The sequence below is a fragment of the Homalodisca vitripennis genome, chromosome 4 (genome assembly GCF_021130785.1).
Source record: "Homalodisca vitripennis isolate AUS2020 chromosome 4, UT_GWSS_2.1, whole genome shotgun sequence".
In the NCBI taxonomy this organism is placed as follows: Eukaryota; Metazoa; Arthropoda; class Insecta; order Hemiptera; family Cicadellidae; genus Homalodisca; species Homalodisca vitripennis.
Genome location: NC_060210.1, coordinates 99,722,599 through 99,743,600, shown reverse-complemented (window position 1 = coordinate 99,743,600; position 21,002 = coordinate 99,722,599). Strand labels below are relative to the sequence as shown.

Sequence of the window (21,002 nt, the reverse complement as noted above, 5' to 3'; positions counted from 1 at the left end):
CATCCAGTGGTAAAATCTATTGTCACATAAAACGTTTAGTTACGCGCTATACAGAAGTAAACAATAGAAGCAGGCTTTATAACTATATTGCAGAAACTTATTACACATATATAATAAACTAACAGTTATATTTGCCTTCTTCCCACTACCAAGAAAATATGTTAAAAAATGTGTATTTATGGTAATTTTAATTTATTCCGGTCTTAATATTATTTCTTCCAAAGCTGAAAAATATATATACACATATACGAGTATACACAGCTCTGAGAAACCTACTTTTGTCAAAAGACAACTTAGATAAGTTTCATAACAGTCTTTAATTGTATAATAAAAGTTACACATTGCCTCTTATATCTGCACTGCTAGCAGTTACCCACTGCTTTTCAATTTAGTTCTCGGTGCACGTTCATGACCACTGTTGGTTCGAGTGAATTATATTTCCGACACCAATTTTTGAGTTTGCCTTGGTACCACGATCATGAAAATACGTTAAAATTTTATCATTATGGTCATTGCAATTTACTCCGTTCTTAGTATGATTAGTTTAATACTTGATTTTGTCTTGTTTTCCGATCAAGAAAACAAATAAAACAAATCAGAGAAGCCTACTTCTGTCAAATGAGAACTAAGATGGGTTTTATATCAGTCTTTTAATTTATATTAAAAGTGTTAAATGTCTCAGAACATTTAGAGCTGGAATTGGTACAGTCCATAAAAATCTCATATTCCATAGTTCTTGTCGACTGCTTGAAAGGGAGTTTTCGGAGTCAAATTCTGACCTTCTTATGTTTTAAGATATTTTCTAAGGTATATTAGTAGTTACCTAATCGATGAAATCCAAAACGGCGTTAAAATTATAGTTACTTATTAGAAAATGTACTCATTGTAAAGTATAAACAAAATTTAACAATGTTTACACAGAACAGTTGATTTCATTTAACAGGCTCATTCAATTAATGACAGGCTAACAGGCTCACAACTTAAGAGACCAAGATAGGACTTTTTGCTACTTTGAAGACCAATGGAGTGTAATCCGGAGGGATTTTCAAAATAAGAATAAGCCTATATTCATCCCAGGAACCGCAAGAATGTCCATGTAAAATTTCAGTACAATGGGTTGAGTAGTTTACGCTAAAAACAAAACAAACAAACAAATGCAATTTCGCATTTATAATATTATTAGGATTAGGTCAATATTGAGTAACCCCCGACTATAAAAAAGTACGTACAATGTTTACATTTATTTCATTCAAAGTAGGTAACTACTAACATTGCTAACGGATTACTATTCTAAAAAAAATATTTAGGATGTTGGCTCTATTCCCAAATCACCGCACAGGACTTGCTATATCGCACAAATTTGCTGCTACACAATAATTTTTACTTGGATGCAAGGTATATCTCTTGTAAAGTCAAAGGCTGTATTTTATAATAACATGTTTATACAAAAATAATATTAGGGAAACACATGACCGGTTATCTTTTTACGCTTTGTTTCAAAATGTCACATCCGGCACAGTTTGAGAAAAATATTTATGGCATTAGCTTAGAAAATACATTGAAATTTAACTTTTTGAAGATCGAATGCAAAGTAGTGACTTGAAAACTCTGTAATGCCGACAGGTGTAGTTTTCCTCTCTGATTTAGTTTGATCTCTGATACCACATGTCCAGACTATTACTATTACGATTATAATCTCAAATTACGAAAGGTTTTTATTTCAAGAATTCTGTATATTCATTAACAGTGTTGATTGATCTTAACTTACCTTAAAGTTGTTAACCTGGATCTGGCAGTTGAAAATCAAGTACTGGCAGACTATTTGTGCACATCATTATTTTAACGCCTGTACAGTATTAATTATTGGAACAAAATGTATTGTTAGACACTTTTTCCAGTACATTACAGGATATATTTATATGTAATTCAATGTCTTCAAGTTTTTCGAATTATTTATTTTTCGCATTACAAACAAAGAAAACTAAAAGTAGAGAATCACAGTTCTAAAGTAAGGCCTTAGAAAAAATACAAACAAATGGATGGGAAAACCCAAAATAAAGAGTATGCTAAATTAGGTTTAAGACAAAATATATCACTTGCCAACACATTTTGTTTACAAAATAAAGTTTCTGGTATATTACTTGTAAAATAACACTAAAACTGTTGATTACCTTTATAGTAAAATTGAGGTCATATCATTTGCACCGATGCAATGGTCAGAATTTTTATCAGAATCGGCAATAGGCAACCCAACTGATAAGCAAAGTACGCGGATGGTCAGTATCAGTTGTCGCTACAAAATATGTCTGACAAACCCAACATATTATTGTATTGCCGATTTAGCCCTGAGCCACTATGATCTTATTTTTTCTCTATGATTATGATTACTTAACCTGCTTTGTCCAAGAAGGGCAACGCTCTTTATTTTAAGCTTCATACCTTCAATGACTTGCCCTGCTTATATTAAACACGAGCAGGATTTATGATGAAGTATGATGCTCAAAGTAGAAGAGAAATTCAAAACTAATATAAATTGACTTCAATAGTTAAAATAATTAGTTAGATGCTCAGTATTACACAATAGGATATCAGATACGTTTTCCTATCAGCTAGAACTGTTAAATGTGGGTTCATCTTTCACGTCGATGTGGTACACAAATATCAAACACAAGGGTATATCTAGCAGAGGAATGTCGTGACAGTATATCAGATACGTTTTCCTGTCAGCTAGAACTGTTAAATGTGGGTTCATCTTACACGTCGATGTGGTACACAAATATCAAACACAAGGGTATATCTAGCAGAGGAATGTCGTGACAGTATATCAGATACGTTTTCCTATCAGCTAGAACTGTTAAATGTGGGTTCATCTTACACGTCGATATGGTACACAAATATCAAACACAAGGGTATATCTAGCAGAGGAATGTCGTGACAGTATATCAGATACGTTTTTCTCTCAGCTAGAACTGTTAAATGTGGGTTCATCTTACACGTCGATGTGGTACACAAATATCAAACACAAGGGTATATCTAGCAGAGGAATGTCGTGACAGTATATCAGAAGCAAGGAGGAAGACATATTGGTTCTTTGGATAATATCTTTTGGGTCCTAAAGAAATTTGGAACGCATTTGTTGAAAATCTGATATCCCATTTACCGCCAACAGTATCGTCCTGTGCAAACTAATTTACACCAAAACAAAACTTACTAAGAAATCCTTACTGGCCTGTAGAACAAGAAACATACGTTCGACACGTGTTCAGAAAAAATGTGCTACGCAGTGATGTCTTTCCCAAACGAAAAGTCCCGCGTAAGAATTAGAGGGTAAACGCCCCTTACGTGTTTTCTCGACGAGAATGATTATTACAATAGCGGCAATCTAACGATTATATCATAATTTTAGAATATTTGTCGCTTATATATATATATAAAAGCACATTCACCCGGCAAGTGAGAGATCCGGGTTCGACTCCCGGCGGAGCAAGTACTTTTTGCGATTCAATGTTTGTTGATATATATATATATATTTCTGACTTCGAATGTGTTCTATTATTTATTTTGCACTTATTTATGGCTAACTAAGAGTATCAATTTTGTAAAAGACCCGATTCAACCTTTCCTATTTATTCTTATAGTTCATCTTTGAACATAAACAAGCTTTACTTTGTCAAAAAATAATAATTTCAAATAACATATCAAAAGTGCGAAAACGTATTATCTTACTTAGGGTACCGGTAACGATAAAAAGGGCTGGGTGTAACATTTATATAATAAAACAAACCGCCACTAACACCCGCCGGCTGTTGCTTACTTACTAAGCCGGAGTGCAGTTCGGAAAGATAATCGGTTACGTATAATTCAGTAGAAAGTTCCAACAATCTTTAAAAGCAGCGCGTACCGTGGCACTGTAGAAATGAAAGTAATATTGTTTAAACCACCAATAGGTGCCTGCGACCATCTCTTGAATTGCAGGATTCAAGCAAAACATTACCCTACCGCGGCAACCACACCTATTCCAAGAGAAACCAACCATCTTTACTCTGATAGGATCAATGTGTCCAGCCAGCTACCGGATCCGCGAGACGGGATACTATTAGCATTATTAACTTTTGGCATACTATTAGCTTAGCGTTGATGTTATTATTTGCGTTTGTATATATGTTTAAATTATTTTCAATGAGACTGGTTATTGAAAGCAGTTTTTTACAACGATAAATACGATTAAAGGATAACTTACCCAGTCCTTGTTTTTATTATCTTGTATTATTTATGCCCAAACCGGTTTCAGTGTCAAAACATCATCGACAGCCATGTTTAGAACAGTATAAAAAATGTGTTTCCTCTGCAGAGTTGCTAATAATGTTAAAATAGAATTTAAATAAAATATAAATATAACCCAACATAACATCATTGTTTAAAACTGTATATACTCCATTGATATCACATATTCTAATTTTGTGATTTTGATTTAAATATGTTTAAAATCGTACCCTAATTTTTTATCACATACTTTAAACAATCCAGAGTCCAATAAACATTCATTCCTTTACCTATTCAACAATAGTTCAGTTGTATTTCTAAGACTTTTATTTATTTTCAGTTAAGATTGCCGTTTTGTATATACCATCGCATGCAAAAGTTAGTCCGACACAAAAGGTATACAAGTTAATTCCGATCTCTTGATAATAATTTTCCACTGATAGCTTAAACAAGTAAAACTATGTCATTTATCTCAAACAGTATGACTTAATTTTTGCCATATATAATATTTTGATGAAAGTCTCTCGAAAGAACGGCATCCCCTTAAATGGAACTTTTCACACGGCAATCTCCTCTCCTTACAGTTTGATGCTTTATTGAGAAAGAAACAAAAAACAAACATTTTGACACAAACTGGTCATTGTTTACCCTTATTTGTTTTCTGGATATTCAAGATCAAAACTCCAATTTAACTCTTTACAGAAACTCATGTTTTATTTTATAATTTCGAAAAATATTAACTGTAATTATAAAATGCCAGTCAAAAAATAAGAAACAAACCCGTATAAGCATGTCCAAATAGGCATCTAAGCCACAAATTTATGTCTCTGTTAAGAGTTATAAAGGAAGGGTTTGTGTTAAAAGAAAAATAAAAAAAATAATTCTTTAACTAAAAAATCAAACAGTTTCTTCATCTTCTACATTCAATTTTATTTCTGTGAAGCCTTTTGCTTTCGAGGAAGTGAAATCACATAACTGAATGGGTCCGATGATACTGCCTTGGGAGCAAAAAGCCTCACCAAAATAAAATTTGATTTTTAGTTTAAGAAGCTGATTCCCTTTTTATTTATAATTGTTTAAATAGACAATTCCAATAAACAAGGAACATCTACAAAAAACTAAATATATTTCGTTTTATAATGCTGATTATACTTTGCTTTTATAACATAACATAGGAAAATAGATCTTGGTTTGAAATTTTTACTTAGCAGCTGTTTAATATATTCGCAAGGGTGGTCTGCAGGGTGATTCCACTTTTTAGTCTTTTAAAATGTCCCCAAAAAGACTTTACTAGTGGTAAATGTGGAAAAAGTAGTGAAATTTGAATCTAGAATAATTATGTCCCTCAGGTATTACACTTATTTTATGTTTTAAATACTTTTTACGCATTAAAATAGGTGCTATGATTGTTTAAGCATCTCTTTTGGTATTTGGGGATATAAGCAAAAATATCTATTACATATATAGATGGGTACACTTGACTTTGACCTGGAGTTGTAAATAATCTACCTTTGTTGTAATCACTTTTTTAGATTTTTCAATCTTCTACTAAAATTTCTATTATTACTTCCTTCCCCTCCCATAAATATGTGTTGTACAATGTTCTTGTCATTATAAACTGAACAAATGATAAAACTTATTTAAGAATAGACAGTAGACAATCTATCGGGTATTAATAATGTTCAATAAAATCACAATAGGCTTCATCAAATATTAAAGCTTAAATTACTAGCCTATTCAAAAATTAAAAATCCTTGTAAACAATATCATAGCTAACAAATATTACAGAAGGGCCTATTTTTTTCCAGTACAATATATTACTAAAAACCTGACATGGTAAAATTTGAAAAGCAAAAGGCAACAAATTAAACATTTCAATACCCAAGGTTGTGGAGTAATTCATGGTTAATCTATCTCCATCTCTATTTAACTTATCTTTATTTCTGTATTGTAGTGATGAATATAATTTCTTTTCAAAACCATATGTGACATTTTTCTTACATCTACTAACTCATAAATACTTTAACAGTTAAAACACCAATATTTACAAACAAAGGTTTACAATGATCTAACACAGTTGTATCCGTTAAAGTTCTCACAGCTTTCTTTTGAATTACTAGCACTTTAGGGTATATATGGGTTATATGTACTACTACACAAAAACTTTAACCTGCATAAGTCCATATAAACTACTACATACTACATAGATCTACATATACTGATTTACTATAATTGGTCTTGATTTACTTTTCTTTTATTTAAAAAAATCATAATTTGTATGGTTTCTTTAAAAAATTAATTTCTATTAAAAAAATCAGAAACCTCTTAAAATCTTTCTTTTATATGTTTTATGTTATAGAATAAAGATGAAATGTGCTTACATTAATGAGACACCCAATCAATGGTGGAATTAATTTGGATTGAGATTGCTTTAAGCTTCAAACTGTTTGTTTAACACATTAACTGCGAAGCACATCACCACTACTCCGGCTGCTAGAAGTCGAAATAAGAGTCGTACCACAATGATGATGTCAACAATGTATAATATAGCCAGAGGTGTATTATAGTACAACACATTAACTGTGGCGGAAGTACATCACCACTACTCTGTCTGCTCTAAAGTCGGTCCAAGAGTCTTGTTGCAGTGAAGCTCTTAAAGCAGGTCAATTACATCCATTTTACTTACTTTCATGTCATGTAGATTAGGTCAAGATCAGCATATGCAATATGACAGGCAGAACTGGTACCACTGGTTTTCATTCAAAGATAACTATTGCCAGATTAAAGAATTTAAAATTTAATACTCTTTGATTAATAGCTCTTATTACTGGAAATTGGGGTTAATAAATAATGTGCATCTAATTTCTAAAAAGTTGATCAAACATCAAATATGTTACTGCTCTATTATGTTGGGTTTATTTGAGATAAATAGCATCTCCTACTATTAGCTTTTGGTAATAAAAATAATTATTATGTGTGTAGTTTGTGTGATTAAAACTGTACGAACATTATTTTTTAAAGATGATTGTACCTTTTAATATTTGATGAGAGATGACACGGGTAATCTGAAACTTTAAAAAAATCCAGTTTTTAGGGTAATTGTATGAATATGTTGTTTAATTCAATAAAGTAATATTACAATAAACGTTTTAATGGTAAAAATACACACACACACACATACGATTCGAGCCACTACAGTCTCATTAAATAAGTCTGAAATAGGTTTCCTTGTAGCATATATCTCAAGGATAGCACAATTTACATTCCATTGTTTATCATCACACTACCAATTAAATGACTCAAAACTTAAATATTTTTAAAATAAAATAAAATATATTAACAAATTAACTGATAATATGCTAACTTTAACAAAAATGTGAAGATTTGTTTGGTTTTTGGAACTACACACATATATACAGAAAGAGTTTAAAAGACTCTTTTAGGATTAAATACATAATAATGAATACTTTTTTTACATAATGGAAAACCTTTATAAAATTTTACAATAAATTAAATTTTGATAAAAGTGATGGATGAAAACATTTATAGCATACTATCAACACATAATGACAACTGCAGCTAGAAATCTAACACATCCGGTCAACTGTGCATTCTTTTGTAATCCTACTCATTTTTTGTTCTCTATGATTTTCAGTCAATCTTACTATTACTGTACACCCACAAGTTTTATACCCCACATTTCTAAAGTATAAACTGTGGCCGAACAATATTTAGAGAGTATTAAAAAATCATTGTTGATCAGCAAGAGAACACTAGAATCAGATCTAAAATAATGATCAGTTTATGTATGTAGGACAAGTAGAGTAAAATAAAATAATTACATAAGCAAATTTCCAAAATGAAAACATGCTACATATATTATTCTATTGTAATTGTGAAGAAAATACATTTTTTAATTTTAAAAAGTTATATATTACTTCAAAAGAAGTGTAAAAATGTTTTCCATCAAAAAGGATAGGAACACTTTAATTTTAGTCACTAAGCTCTCCTTCTAACCAATAAGTTCAGATTTCTTTTTATAAATCCATCAAAAAAATAGAGGAACAACTTTAACGTTTGTGTACTAAACTCTCCTTCCAACCAATAAGTTCAGCTTTCATTTTTATAAATCCATCAAAAAAGAGAGGAACAACTTTAATGTTTGTGTACTAAGCTCTCCTTCTAACCAATAAGTTCACCTTTCATTTTTATAAATCCATCAAAAAAGAGAGGAACAACTTTAATGTTTGTGTACTAAGCTCTCCTTCTAACCAATAATTTCAGTTTTCTTTTTATAAATCCATCAAAAAAGAGAGGAACAACTTTAATATTTTTGTATTAAGCTCTCCTTCTAACCAATAAGTTCAGCTTTCATTTTTATAAATCCATCAAAAAATAGATGAAAGACTTTAATGTTTGTTTACTAAGCTATCCTTCTAACCAATAAGTTCAACTTTCTTATAAATCTATCGAAACTTTAATGTTTGTGTATTCTTTCAAACTATCAGGAAAATGTTAATCAGAATCACCTATATATTGATTTTAAAATAGTGTGGTCAGTTAAATTCTAAAGATGTTCTTCCAGGTATTCTCATCTTTCAAATAAACAGTTTTTAATGGTTCAAGTACTCTCGCCTTGACAAGCATCAGATCTCCTTGGCTGAGACAGCTTCCAGAGCATATTAATTGATTGAGAACCAAGAGTGTATTAATAGATCGTCTACAATAGGATTGTCTGAGCTAAGGACAGGACTGTTACATAAGTAATGTGGATATTGGCATGAATGACAATCGGTTACGGCTAAGTCTGTTGTGGATGATGTGTCAGTGATTCATTTCACAAGTCTCCTTCATACCATTCTTCATTAGCAGAGTATATCTTGTGCAGTAGATCAACATTTTGTATTCAAACAGTTAGAAATATTATGTAATGATAATAAATAATACACCCATTAAATAAAAATGGTTAATTAAAGTCATCTTGATTTAAAGTAATTTTTGTTTATACCCCTTACTAAATTCTTCAGCTTCTTTTACAATAGGTTTGAGGTTTACAAACGAAAAATAAAAAAAGCAATTTAAAGTACCTACATTTTGTTTGTTGTTTTATAAATTGTAGTCTGTGGTTTCACAATGAAATATTTGAAATGTGTATATGATACTTTAAATCAAATATAACTTATTTTCAAAATTATTAACTTTTAATATTTTAACTTTAAACTTATTTTTATTTTTTCTGAGTACAGAATTTATTATTTCCAAAAATATAATTTTTGTAAATGATACTCAGAAAATTTATGACCAACAGAATGTGTTTGGTAGTAACTTGATAGTTTAAAATAAGTCCTGCGTTTGCCATATGCATCTTACAGTGAATAATTTAGTTTTAAAATGTACTAGATTTGTAAAAAAGGTTTACCATTAGTTGTATTATTGAATGTTATTATCTTGTGTTATAGTTAAGTTAGAACTTTTGTTGCAATGTTGAAGGTAGACCTCAAATTGTCAAGGCTTTTGGAGAAAAGCCAGAGGTCAAGTGAGATTTATTTGTATCTACCAGAGAAATGCAGACAACGTACTCACTAGACTAAATCGTGTCTTGCATTCTTTCCATTTCATGACTTATTTCCCATTGTTTCTGAAGATCCGAGCAAACATTTTGAACATAGCAAAAATTGTCAGAGTTAATAAATTGAATTAGAAAATGTTTAGGTTTAACATCAAAAGAAATTTTTTTTAAAGATATCAAAGTGATGAGGCAGATGCTAGAAGATTTCAATTGTTATTGATAATTACACAATGTGTATACTATAGATTTAAACGTTTATATTTTAATTATACTACAACTTACAAATATTTTTATAGTACATACATTCCTAGAGTTTGCATATGCTGACTTTGCTGTAACACCATGAGACCTGTACCACTGGGGGGGAGGGGGAGTGTTAACGTGGTATAGTATTGTTAGAGTAGCATGGATAAAACACATTTATTTTCTACTGCATCACTCATTACAGGAACCCCTGCAACTAGGGAGACAAAGTAATAACTTAGTATATTGTATAATCAATCAATTTGTTGTTATGAGCCTTTTTACAAGTATTAATGTCAGCATTACAACACAAAGCCAAGTCTAGATATACTTATAACTTTCATGCACTAGAGATTGTTCATGGTTTATACAAACATATAAACTATTACATTTAAAATTTATACTTTATATAATTTCATATATGTTAAGATATAAAGAGGGTTGTTGAAACAACAGTATTAATTAGTTCAAATAAATTATTACCAGAATTAAATGGTAATTAAAATATTTAAAACAATAGTATTCATGAACAAAGCAACAAGTTCAACAATTAATAAATATTTATAAATTAACTAACAATAAGTATGAAAAAATAACAACTAGAGCTTATAGAGTAATTTAAAATAACATGAAAAAAGCAACTAGTAAAAAGTGAAGACTAATAACATTAAAGGGTAAACCATTATCAAAAAGCAATTTTACCAACTGCAAGACACTCTTGAAGGCTGTAGAAACGATTAACTAGAACCTATAAAGCTTCTTTCTGAAAATTAAGTCAGGTTGTTTTTCAAACAATGGCATTAATTTATTTAAAACTTTTAATGAAGTTACTTTGAGACTGTTCATGGTTTAAGTAACACAGTTAAATCAAATTACTAGATGTTTTAGATTCCTGGTATTATAGTTATAAAATTGGATCTGAAGTCTAATTTAACTGAATTTTTTATAACACTACAAAATAAAAAATATATAAATTTGTTACTGTAGGTATTTCCTGAGCTATGAAAAAGGGCCTAAAGTGGTATAAGTGGTTTGACTCTGAAATAATTCTTACAGCTTTTTTTGAGCGGTTAAAATTTTATTTATCCTACTGCAATATTATCCCATAGCATGAGACCATACCTCAGAATAGACTGGAATAGGACAACTAGGCAGTTCTTACATAGTTTTTACGACAAAAACCATAAGACGTCTTAAAAAATAAGTTGTTCTTGAGAATTGTGAAGCTATATAATCCACATGTGTATCCCAACTCAATTTATTATCAAGGAAAATCCCCAAAAACTTTACTTTACTTGCTAAACCCTCATCTTCAACGCCAACTCATCTTAAGCTAAACTTTTTAATTTTTCTTTATTTAATAGGAATCCATTTGATATAAAACTGTGAAATATCAGTTTTATGAACAATTTCTTTTGGTTGATTTATATTTTGGCTGATTAAAAAAGTGGTATCATCTGCATATAAAGTTTTTAATGTATTTAATTAACAATGCAAGTTGTTAATTGATATTAAAAACAAAAAAAGGGTCCAAAACAGAGGCCTTGGGCTACAACACTTAACTTCTGTTTCTTTTGACAATAACTCAATGTGAAGGAAACAGGATTTTTCCGGACATTTGCCATTGTTCAGTGATACAAAAAATCAGTAACACTATGTTTCAAGATCTGAAATCTGATCTCTTCTTCAGGTAAATAACTAACCTAACACATAATTACAAACTAGGTTAAAATAAAGAAATCATACCAAAGCGTTGTGACACGCATAAGTCTGGAATCAGACAAAGAATTCTATAAATTTCCAAGACCAGGACTTAGCTGGCTTATACTAAAACTTCAAATACTTTTGACAATACTGGAATCAATGTGACAGGCCTATAGCTCTCAGGTCTATCTCTAAGACAGTTTTTATAAATGGAGCCGACTTTTGTATGTTTTAAAATAGTTGGAAACACTTCTTCGTTAAAACAAGGGTTTATACAAATAGTTAGCGCCAATAAAGAAAAAAAATGATGTTTTTCATTAAATTATTAGAAATACATCAGAACGTTTTAATATACTGTAGTGAGGGAGATGTTGATATAACACACATATTACCAGAGCTTGCACAAGCTGACTCTACTCCACCATTACTGAGACCAGACCACTTGGCAGGAAAAGTATTACCTTGGTAAACTGAAGGGACAGTAACGTTCATATAATACATCTACTGTATTCTCAGAGTACTACAATATTAATATTAACACTACTTTGAATTTGTATCAACTACAGTACTGTCAACACATCATAAATTTCATGATCATGTCTGTTCCAGCAGAAATGCAGTTAGAAACATGTTACGTGTACATGGTGGGCTTTTGCCGCAGCCTGGTGTCATGGTACCTAAAGCTTCTAGTTGCTGTGGTTGTGGTAGACCTGTTAGTATCTCTGTTCCACAACTCCAAACTCCGGTACTATGGTTGCTACTTCTGTTACATCATGACTGCTTCTACCATTTCTGTCATCTATATGCCCTTCTTGCTTCTGAGGTTTCATGATCCCGCAAACATATTGTAAGACAATATTTTAATCTGTTATAAATTAGAATTTCAGTAATAAGAATATACAGTTTCTCCAAAACAGATAAGGCCAACTAATGTTAAGAATTATAGTGTTATTTTTACTTAATATAGGAAATGACACATACCGAGTGTCCCACGAAGAGGTTTAAACGTTTGATTTTATATTACTTACCCATTTATGCACCGAACACTTTCAAACTGTACACAATTCGTTAAATAGGTTTTTAAAATATTCCGTGAAAATTTCAGCTCTCTAGCAATTGCTGAAACAAAATGGTGGCATTTTAAAAAACTATACTTTAAAAACAGTAAAAAACCAGTGTTTTTGGTTTAAAAAAATTACTTATTACTTATAATTACAATTCACAATTATTCAAACTCTAATCCATCCACATCAACACACTGATAACAGCGCTTTAACAAATGAATCATAAGCTCTTACTAGGAAATTCTGCGGTACACGGAGAAATTCCTCTTCAATTTGTTTTAATTCCTCATCATTATTGAAGTTACGAGTATAAACTTGTTCCTTTAAGAAACCCCATAGAAAGAAATCACACACAGTTTAATCTGGGGATCGGGGTGGCCAATCTAAAAAATCACTTCCACGACCAATCCAACGGCCATGAAGGCTGTCATTTAGTAATCACTTGACAGAATTTGCGAAATGAGAAGCACCATCTTGTTGGAAGATTGCTTGATCCATTTCTGGAGCCGTAAAATGAGACAAGACTTGTTTATTTCAAACCTGTTCATAACTATTCCCAGTCATTGTAATCAAATCAAATCAGGTAATTCAAGAAATTAATTTTTATAGGAAGGAAAATGGTAAAATTTTCAGTATGTCACCAATTTGTTTCTACAATTGTTAGGGAGCTTTAATTTTTAGAGAATATTTTTAAAACCTACTTTATTAATTGTGTAGAGTTTGAAAATGTTCGGTGCATAAATGGGCAAGTAATATAAAATCAAACGTTTAAACCTCTTTGTGGGACACTCTGTATATAATTCAATATTGTACTCATAGAGTGTTGTAATCACTTAGATTTGCCTCTCAGCCAGCTGTGATGCTAGCACGACTGCTCGGCATCAAATGGGAGCTACGAGGAGGCAAGTACCTCGCTAAGGATCAGGCTGCTGTTATTACAGCTACTCACCAATCTATTTTTGATGTGATGGGTACGTACAGAGCTTTCCTATGGCTTGAAGTGAATGTAGTTTATTACATTACCGAGAACGTTTCAAGGTTCCTGAAAAATTGAATTCTAACCGAGAAGTATAGTGAAAGACACAGTAATCTGGATTTTAATGTTTATGAGCATGTGAGTATTCAATGTAATTGAAAATTGAAAATTCGTTAAACAAATTTGGAAGTAGTTAATAGCTTTAAAACAATAATCTTGACACATACTAATGCACTTCGTAACCCTAAGTTGTACCAAGATCATAACCATAGAGTAATATATGACTTAATTGTTACTTTTTGCTTTTTTAACAAACAGTAATTAATTATCTGAGTAGCTTTATAATCTCAGAATTTAGTCTATGTGTTAATAATGGAGTTAATGTCTTTAACTTCAATCAATTTCAATGTATCAAATGTTAATGACTAAAATAAAAGTACCTTTATTTTGAACTTGCTTTTAAACACTTACATATCAAAGATCAGACATGGAGAATCAAGTGCGGGTGTAACTTAAATTAGATATTTCCACATATATATTGGAAAGTTATTTTGTTTGCTAGACTTTTACATCAGACACTTCTATAAAAGGGTATGCAAAAAATGAAACCATAAAGAACAATAAATTAACATTCTGTTAATCTTTTTCCTTTCAGGACTCTTAGTGATTGGGCCGACTCTACAGAAAGCTTGGGCCGTGGCGAGGAAAGAAGTTTTTTACTACTGGCCATTTGGACTCACACTTTGGCTCTCTGGTGTCATCTTCATAGACAGAAAAAATGGGAGACAGTCAAACACAAAGCTCATGGAGTCAATCGAAAGAGTAAAGAAAAACAATGTAAGTAAAATGGTATAGATATAATATGAGTTATCTATCAAAGATTATCACCTTAACAAATTGAACCCAAAACTCACAAAGAGGATCGGTCACCTGAGAGATTCTCAATGTTATTTTCAGTTTTCAATTTCAATTCTCTTTAGCCATACATTGTATAAAGTTATAAAGGTAGTAGTGTCACATTGTGCATGGTTTATTACAATCAAATTAGGACTATGGTAACTTAATTAACAAGCTGAAATAATTGTTTTACAAATTAATGCATGCATAAAACAATTAATTGTAAAACTCATCAATCGAATAAAGTACACTATTAACTAGGTAATTCCTTAAGTTTTTCTGAAATATAAAAAATATTCTTTTCATTCTTTATCCTGTCAGGTAAATTGTTCAGAAATTTTGCCCCAACATAGGTAGTTTTTCTGTAGGTAGTGTAAAACTCAAGATTGTAGTGATAAAGTGCGAACTTGTTTTTCTTTCTGATATTACAAGGATGTATTGGAAAACTAGTATTAATGTATCAAAGATGACAGTTTTATAAAATAAATTGTTTCATGTATGTTTTATATATATATATATATATATATATATATATATATATATATATATATATAGTACATAAACACATCAAATTTAAGAGGGAAATGGCAAAATCCAAGTCTTAACCCCAGCAACTAATTTATATTCTGGAAAACTCAAATGCTGTAGGTCCTCTATCATTGACAGATCCCAGGGATCACCCCCACTCAAAACTATGTACAATACAGAGTTGGTAATTTATGTTAGTTTCTTCCCTTTTAAAGTTTTTAAAACATTAATGACTATTTAATAGTCAAGAAGCATACGAGTGCCTTAAGTAGATGTATACAAAATATTAAAATTCATAACATACAAGTCTTCTACACTGCACATTAAAAACAATATTCTAGACATATATGTAAATTCCTGACATGATTACACATGCATGGGATGTAATTGCTTTGCACTTTTGATATTTAATTCTATCTTACATCTGGCTGTACTAACATTTTTGTTTCTTGGGATAAAGCCTATAATAGCGAAGTTGACAAAATTAATTATGAGTTATAAATAATGCCACTAATGAACTACACACAGGTGCAGCTTGTGTTGATGGCTGATATATCCTCAACTCTCAGCCCACAATTAATTTCTGGCATCTCCAATATTCATTGGAAAATATGGATTATTGATTTTCATATTATATAGAGTTTTATAACTTTGTTTATAAAATTTTACTTATCATTCTTTCACTTACAGCAAGAAGTAGTACAAAAAAAGAATTATTTGAGTATGTCTTGTATTTATATTGTCTGTTTTATACTGTTATTACAGATTTTAATTGTGGTATTAGAGGCTTACAATAAAGATATATTGGTTAAAAATAAATGTTTGTAGCACATCCCTTCCAAACGCGCCCGATCTCATTTTGTTCTCGAGTGGTAGGACGTGTCTTTGCACGAAGTCTGTTTTTTTTTATTGTGTCACAGCACGATGGAGCGCTTGCTTGAACACCAATACACGATTATTTGTGTGCGGCTTGGGAGGAATGCCACGGAAAGTTATCAAATGCTTTGAGAGGCCTTTAAGAAGGAATACATTTTGAGATTTCAATGCAGAAAGTAGCACAAGACCTTCAAGGAGCTCACCGACAAGCCTCATTCTGGACATCCAACAACAGCTCGAATTGATGAAAACATTTAGTGTGTGCACGAAGTTTTTGAGTTCAGACCGTTGGTTAATCCAGGTAATCGCTGACACCCTGAACTTGTCAACATTTTCAGTACATGTTTGAGGGATCGTCCATTTTGAGTTTCTACCACAAGAATAAACTATCAACGTAGCCATTTACCTGGAGGTGCTAAAGAGACTGAAATGCCAGATCACGCGTGTTCAACCTGAGATCAAAGACATCTTCAAGCTACACCAAGACAACGCCCCCAGCCACATGGTCTTCATCATTACTAACTACCTGACCCAGAACAAGACCCCCTTGGTGCCCCAGCCTCTTTACAGCCTTGACATGGGTCTGTGTGATTTTATTTTGTTCCCCCGAGTGAAGAGAGAATTGAAGGGAAGCACGGAAGTCTGTGGAGAACATCCAAGATGAAGTTAAAAGGTTCCTGAGAGGCATTCCAGTCAAGGAGTTCCAGGGTGCTTTCCAGGCGTAGTAGAATCGTCTCCGCAGGTATATTGATACAGGAGGAGACTATTTTGAAGAATTTTAACCATTTGTAACAATCGGATGAATAAATCTGTTTTTTGCCAGAACACGCTCATTACTTTCATAATGCATTCTGTATATTCTAGGAGCAGCAGTACTGACTCTGGCTAAGGCCAACACTAAGGTAAAAGACAAAATGTTTTATTACATAGGTTAACATCACAGGTTTGCTTCTGACCTGCCATCTTCTACTCAGTAATAACGGAACTACACTCTGACTCAGCAGTATCAAGTTGTATAAAATAATATTTATGATTGTTATTTTTTATTATTCTTTGGTAATGTACTTACAGATGAAGATAGTGATGTTTCCAGAAGGGACGCGCAACAGGAAGGGGGAATCTCTACTGCCATTTAAGAAAGGAGCATTTCGAATGGCAATAGAAGCTCAGATACCCATTATTCCAGTAGTATACTCTCCATACTACTTTATCAACTCTGCCAAGAAAACATTTTATAAAGGTACATTACATAATGATAATGTAGTTATCACAATACAAATGTATTGCAAGAACTATTATTTCTTGAATGATAAAGAATTGTTGCAATTCATAAAAAAATTAAAGATAAGACAATTAATTAGCAAGGTTATTTAGTCAGGGTCAGTGTTAGTCTTCTGGTTGAATCTTGTGTTTTGGTCAATAGTAGCTGAAGTATCTGTAGCTCTTCCACAACTGTCCTTACTGTGGAATTACATTTATTATTATCAGAATGAACAACCCCAGTCTCTCAAAAATAATCTGCAAGCCTTTGAAACAACTTGAGTGAGTGATGTTCTCTTTTGGTATCATTCTGCTTACAATTTAGCAGTTGCAGAAAAGTTTTAAACACTCTCTCTTAACACCATCAGCAAATCAGATGTCTCAGCATTAGAATAAGGCATCCCCAACATAATGAAGAGCACTGAAGCAAAGACAAACTGAAAATGTCATTTGAGTATGATAACAGTAACATACCCAGTCATAAGTGTTCTAATATCTTTCGTTTAGGATAATGTTATCTATCAATTCCAATTTCAATAAACAGCATTTTACATTTATTTAAACACAAACTGGTATCATATCATAAAGATGAAAAATAAAAATACATCAAAGAGATCAAAGGAAATATATCTAGTGGTATCCACCAGTTTCAATGAAAAAGGTAAAATAGAAATGAAGAAAGCTAAATTATAATTGTTAGTGGGAATATGACAATGTCATATTTTAATTTCTTTGATAATATTGAAGTTACAAATCATTTAAACCACTGCACCATATAATTCTGTGTCACAACAATGTTCTTAAATAATTAAAAAGACTATAAAAAATCTGTATAAAATCCGTTTTTCTTTCTCCATTTAAAAACAGTGGGAGATGTGGCAAAACTTGAAATAAAAGAAAATCAGACTGTAATGACAATAATAATAATTTAATTAAGTTCTTCAGAGTTAAAAATGTGAAGTTACAGTTAGAAGAAATATCCCATTTCAATTTGATTTGGCAGGTACATGTAGTCAGTAGCCATGGTCTGCAACACCATGTATATTATAAATCTATGAGTAAATATATTGATTATCACACAAGTAGGAAGATTCAGTTCTATCAAAAGCTCTGGGAGAGAATTAAACAGTTCAACTTACCATTCAAAATAACATATTTTCCAAAAAATATAATTACAATAGCTTTTGAGCTACAGCCCATCTAATTCTCTATAAGTTGATACTGCACTATCAAATTTATGTGAATTCTGATTGTGGTAAAGTCAAAATACCAATGTATTGGAAGTCCAGCTTTCATATATTAAGAGAGGGCAAAAAGCCACCTCAAACTCAATTTTATAATGATGTATAATGTTTAGGAAAATATTCACCTCAGACTCATTATTTAAATAATTATGAAAACAACTAATCTGTTGTACTTTAAAAATACAGATACAATGTTTATTCAGAGAAAAGTTTTATTAAACTGATACAATGCATAGTTTTTCTACTAGGTCTTTAGAACTCTCTATATTTACCAATACAAGAATATCCACGTCACAAAAATTAAAATGTATTTGTTAAAAACATTACCATGATATCATTGCTACCTCTTAGTAATAATATTGCAGACATCACATTGGTCTCATCTCAGTCTATATAAATGGTGGAATTTCAATTTTTCCGTTACATTATGACGTTTTTCACTAAATTATGTCATTCAGTTATTAATTTTTATTTTTATTGTAGCAGCTTTTAACATTAGTTGGTAAAACTTTTTATACAGATACAAATTTAATATGGCTTCCAATTATGTACAGCTTTGTGAAGATTTTTAATAACTTTTATTATACCACTTATTGCATATTTTTTTGTAATATCATATGTCTTCAAATGTACCTAAACTGCATCAAAAGTATTCCATTAAAAAAATCATACGCTCAGTGTAAAGAGATTACAGTTAAAAGAATTAAATGGAAAATGAAACTTCATTTAGTAACTTAACTACATTAAACATTATTACTGTTTGCATTATCAGAACTTATAACTGAAATCATGCTTTGATAATCTGTAAGTTACTTAAGCGATTTACGTTAACATTTTCTTGTATACAAAGTTCTAACTGATCTTCAACTAATGTTGAACATGCATTACATATATTTTTCAAAATTTTTACCATTCATCTTTGATATAATCACAAAGAAACATTTAAATTTTTTCTTAATAAATCAGTATTTTTCTTTGGTAGATTACTATCTTAAATATAAATTAGGTTAATAATCCAATTTTAAACATAAGTATCATTTGTTTCAGGTAAAATTATCATGTCAACTCTGCCGCCTATCTCCACTAAGGGGAAAACAATGGCTGATTTGGACATGCTGTTAGAAAAAACACAAGCAATTATGGAGGAAGAATTTCAAAAGTTGAAAATAGAAATCGATCTCAAATATGGACCTTTTAAAACGTGATTCCAGACATAACAGTTTAAAATGTATTATTATACGACAAGATGGGAAGATAATGTGCATTTTGTAGACATTATTTTGTATGTAATACTTAGTACATTTGTACAACACCAGTCACATTTTGATAATGATCTATGACTTAATCAATATTTTGTTGCGAGCCATCTATGTTTGTTAAATAGCTTTTATTTGCTTTTGTGCAATAAAATTAACAATGTGAAAGTTGAATATGATACAATTGAACATTAAAATAAGAATTAATTGGTTACAAGATGCCTCAATAAAGTCATTGCCATTTTCAATGATCTCTTGGTCAATTAAATGTCTTCTTCATCGATCAATTTGAGAATAAAAAAGATCATGAACTTTTACAGATATGTCCAACGAGGAGCCCAAGTACGAGAAGAATGAAATGCCAAATCAAAACTATTCAACATTATTAATGTTCTCTAGAAGGTTTTCATTCTTGGTGGTATTGGATGTATACTTATACATTATTACATAATACTTATAACTGTTACACTACTCATAGCACTGATGGTATGATGAGGATATACTTGGTAGGAAGGATATACTTGCACTAAAAAGATAATTATATTGGAGATATAAAAGAAACAAAGTAGTGCTACTTATTTTTAACTTAATCAAATAAATGCTATTATTTTTTCTTGCCTTTTATACACAAACAATATTTTAATTAATTATGATACATTTCCTCATTAAGAGAAATAACAAATTAGTACCTATTATAAGTGTGTTTTAGTAATAGGTTAAATTCTAAAATTATAGATTTCTCTTCAATTTTTGCCATTGCATATAATGTTTCAATTTTGTAAATCTTTAGAAATGTAATGAATAGAAGTGTAAATTATTTTTATTATGTATTTGTATTAATACTTCATTTAATGTATTATAAATAATTGGTTTTGATGTACAGTATTAATTTATTAGTATTATTTCAATAACAGATTGTGATATATATAATTTTGTATAAAATATAATAAAACATGCTTAATTATTTATTTAACCTTGAGTAAACTGGTTAGTTTGGGTTTCCAATTTGATTGAAAGACTTGAGAATCTGCTGCAAAACTCAAGTCTGCCTTTGTATACAGTTTTCCTTTTGTTTCTGTTAATTATATTGACCACTGAATCCATGGCCATCACAAACGAAAT

The 21,002-nt window shown here is 30.8% G+C and overlaps 1 protein-coding gene across 1 annotated transcript in view; it reads left to right on the top strand.

Annotated features, from left to right (window-relative positions):
- The window catches only part of LOC124359835 (1-acyl-sn-glycerol-3-phosphate acyltransferase beta-like), an 80,300-nt gene extending 59,511 nt beyond the window's left edge, over positions 1-20,789 (top strand). The window contains exons 2-6 of the mRNA XM_046812910.1: positions 12,392-12,626; positions 13,681-13,814; positions 14,475-14,656; positions 17,192-17,360; positions 19,672-20,789. Coding sequence (XP_046668866.1) covers positions 12,394-12,626; positions 13,681-13,814; positions 14,475-14,656; positions 17,192-17,360; positions 19,672-19,829 — 876 coding nt within the window. The 5' untranslated portion in view covers positions 12,392-12,393 and the 3' untranslated portion in view covers positions 19,830-20,789. The remainder of the gene's footprint in view (positions 1-12,391; positions 12,627-13,680; positions 13,815-14,474; positions 14,657-17,191; positions 17,361-19,671) is intronic.
- The last annotated feature ends 213 nt before the right edge of the window (positions 20,790-21,002 follow it).